At 64.9% G+C, this 2,711-nt stretch overlaps 1 protein-coding gene across 1 annotated transcript in view; it reads right to left on the reverse strand.

Moving 5' to 3' along the window:
- LOC138366856 (collagen alpha-1(I) chain-like) overlaps positions 1-1,116 on the reverse strand; it is a 7,664-nt gene extending 6,548 nt beyond the window's left edge. The window contains exon 1 of the mRNA XM_069328143.1: positions 58-1,116. Within this exon, the coding sequence (XP_069184244.1) occupies positions 58-1,116 (1,059 nt within the window). The remainder of the gene's footprint in view (positions 1-57) is intronic.
- Positions 1,117-2,711: the final 1,595 nt, after the last annotated feature.

A 2,711-nucleotide genomic window follows, 5' to 3' on the forward strand; every position in this document is an offset into this window, starting at 1 on the left:
GAGGGCCCCAGCTGGTAGAGGGCCCCAGCTGGTAGAGGGCCCCAGCTGGTAGAGGACCTCCCAGCTGGTAGAGGGCCCCAGCTGGTAGAGGGCCCCAGCTGGTAGAGGGGCCCCCAGCTGGTAGAGGGACCCCCAGCTGGTAGAGGGGCCCCCAGCTGGTAGAGGGCCCCAGCTGGTAGAGGGGCCCCAGCTGGTAGAGGGGCCCCCAGCTGGTAGAGGGGCCCCCAGCTGGTAGAGGGCCCCCAGCTGGTAGAGGGCCCCCAGCTGGTAGAGGGGCCCCCAGCTGGTAGAGGGGCCCCCAGCTGGTAGAGGGCCCCAGCTGGTAGAGGGGCCCCCAGCTGGTAGAGGGGCCCCCAGCTGGTAGAGGGCCCCAGCTGGTAGAGGGCCCCCAGCTGGTAGAGGGGCCCCAGCTGGTAGAGGGGCCCCCAGCTGGTAGAGGGACCCCAGCTGGTAGAGGGGCCCCCAGCTGGTAGAGGGACCCCAGCTGGTAGAGGGGCCCCCAGCTGGTAGAGGACCCCAGCTGGTAGAGGGGCCCCCAGCTGGTAGAGGGCCCCAGCTGGTAGAGGCCCCCAGCTGGTAGAGGCCCCCAGCTGGTAGAGGGGCTCCCAGCTGGTAGAGGGGCCCCCAGCTGGTAGAGGGGCCCCCAGCTGGTAGAGGGGCCCCCAGCTGGTAGAGGGGGCCCCAGCTGGTAGAGGGCCCCAGCTGGTAGAGGGCCCCAGATGGTAGAGGGCCCCAGCTGGTAGAGGGCCCCAGCTGGTTGCGGCCCCCAGCTGGTAGAGGGGCCCCCAGCTGGTAGAGGGCCCCCAGCTGGTAGAGGCTCCCAGTTGGTAGAGGCCCCCAGCTGGCAGAGGGCCCCAGCTGGTAGAGGGCCAACAGCTGGTAGAGGGCCCCAGCTGGTAGAGGGCCCCAGCTGGTAGAGGGCCCCAGCTGGTAGAGGGCCCCAGCTGGTAGAGGGCCCCAGCTGGTAGAGGGCCCCCAGTTGGTAGAGGGCCCCCAGCTGGCAGAGGGCCCCAGCTGGTAGAGGGCCCCAGCTGGTAGAGGGCCCCAGCTGGTAGAGGGCCCCCAGTTGGTAGAGGGCCCCCAGCTGGCAGAGGGCCCCAGCTGGTAGAGGGCCATTCTATATAGCCTTTCCCAGACCGCTCGCCTACCTGACGAGGTCCACCGGCTCTCAGGTTGATCAAGCAGGTGTCTAGGGCAGCAGAGGGGACACCTGAGCCCTCGTCACCTGATCCTTGCTTGCAAGACCCGTCCAGGGGCCCCCAAGGCCCCTGAGTCCGGGGTGCCCCCTACCCCGGGGGGGCTCCCAGGGACACGGTCCTCCCCCCCCCTTACCCTGATGGCGAGTGGCAGGAGTCTCTAATGTATTTTCGGCGCCCACAGGGACTCTGAGGGGTAAATTGTGTTCATCCGGTGAGTCGCCCTCCTTTCAGGGTAGGGGAAACTCTTGCGCCTCCGTGGCACGCTCTGTTTCTACCGTCACTGTGTGGTCGTGGTGAGTCACTGTGTGGTCGTGGTGAGTCACTGTGTAGTCGTGGTGAGTCACTGTGTGGTCGTGGTGAGTCACTGTGTGGTCGTGGTGAGTCACTGTGGGGTCGTGGTGAGTTACTGTTGGGTGTTGGTGAGTCACTGTGGGGTCGTGGTGAGTCACTGTTGGGGTCGTGGTGAGTCAGTGAGTGGTCGTGGTGCGTCACTCTGTGGTCGTGGTGAGTCACTGTGTGGTCGTGGTGAGTCACTGTGTGGTCGTGGTGAGTCACTGTGGGGTCATGGTGAGTCACTGTGTGGTCGTGGTGAGTCACTGTGGGTAGTGGTGAGTCACTGTGTGGTCGTGGTGATTCACTGTGGGGTCGTGGTGAGTCACTGTGGGTAGTGGTGAGTCACTGTGTGGTCGTGGTGAGTCACTGTGGGGTCGTGGTGAGTCACTGTGGGGTCGTGGTGAGTCACTGGGGTCGTGGTGAGTCACTGTGGGGTCGTGGTGAGTCACTGTGGGGTCGTGGTGAGTCACTGTGGGGTCGTGGTGAGTCACTGTGGGGTCGTGGTGAGTCACTGTGGGGTCGTGGTGAGTCACTGTGGGGTCGTGGTGAGTCACTGTGGGGTCGTGATGAGTCACTGTGGGGTCGTGGTGAGTCACTGTGGGGTCGTGGTGAGTCACTGAGGGGTCGTGGTGAGTCACTGTGGGGTCGTGGCGAGTCACTGTGGGGTCGTGGCGAGTCACTGTGGGGTTGTGGTGAGTCACTGTGGGGTCGTGGTGAGTCACTGTGGGGTCGTGGTGAGTCACATTGTGTGGTCGTGGTGAGTCACTGTGTGGTCGTGGTGAGTCACTGTGGGGTCGTGGTGAGTCACTGTGTGGTCGTGGTGAGTCACTGTGTGGTCGTGGTGAGTCACTGTGTGGTCGTGGTGAGTCACTGTGTGGTCGTGGTGAGTCACTGTGGGGTCGTGGTGAGTCACTGTGGGGTCGTGGCGAGTCACTGTGGGGTCGTGGTGAGTCACTGTGGGTCGTGGTGAGTCACTGTGGGTCGTGGTGAGTCCCTGTGGGTCGCGGTGAGGCACTGTGGGTCGTGGTGAGTCACTGTGGGTCGCGGTGAGTCACTGTGTGTCGTGGTGAGGCACTGTGGGTCGTGGTGAGTCGCTGTGGGTCGCGGTGAGTCACTGTGGGTCGTGGTGAGTCCCTGTGGGTCGCGGTGAGGCACTGTGGGTCGTGGTGAGTCACTGTG

The sequence above is a fragment of the Procambarus clarkii genome, chromosome 20 (genome assembly GCF_040958095.1).
Source record: "Procambarus clarkii isolate CNS0578487 chromosome 20, FALCON_Pclarkii_2.0, whole genome shotgun sequence".
Taxonomy (NCBI): domain Eukaryota; kingdom Metazoa; phylum Arthropoda; class Malacostraca; order Decapoda; family Cambaridae; genus Procambarus; species Procambarus clarkii.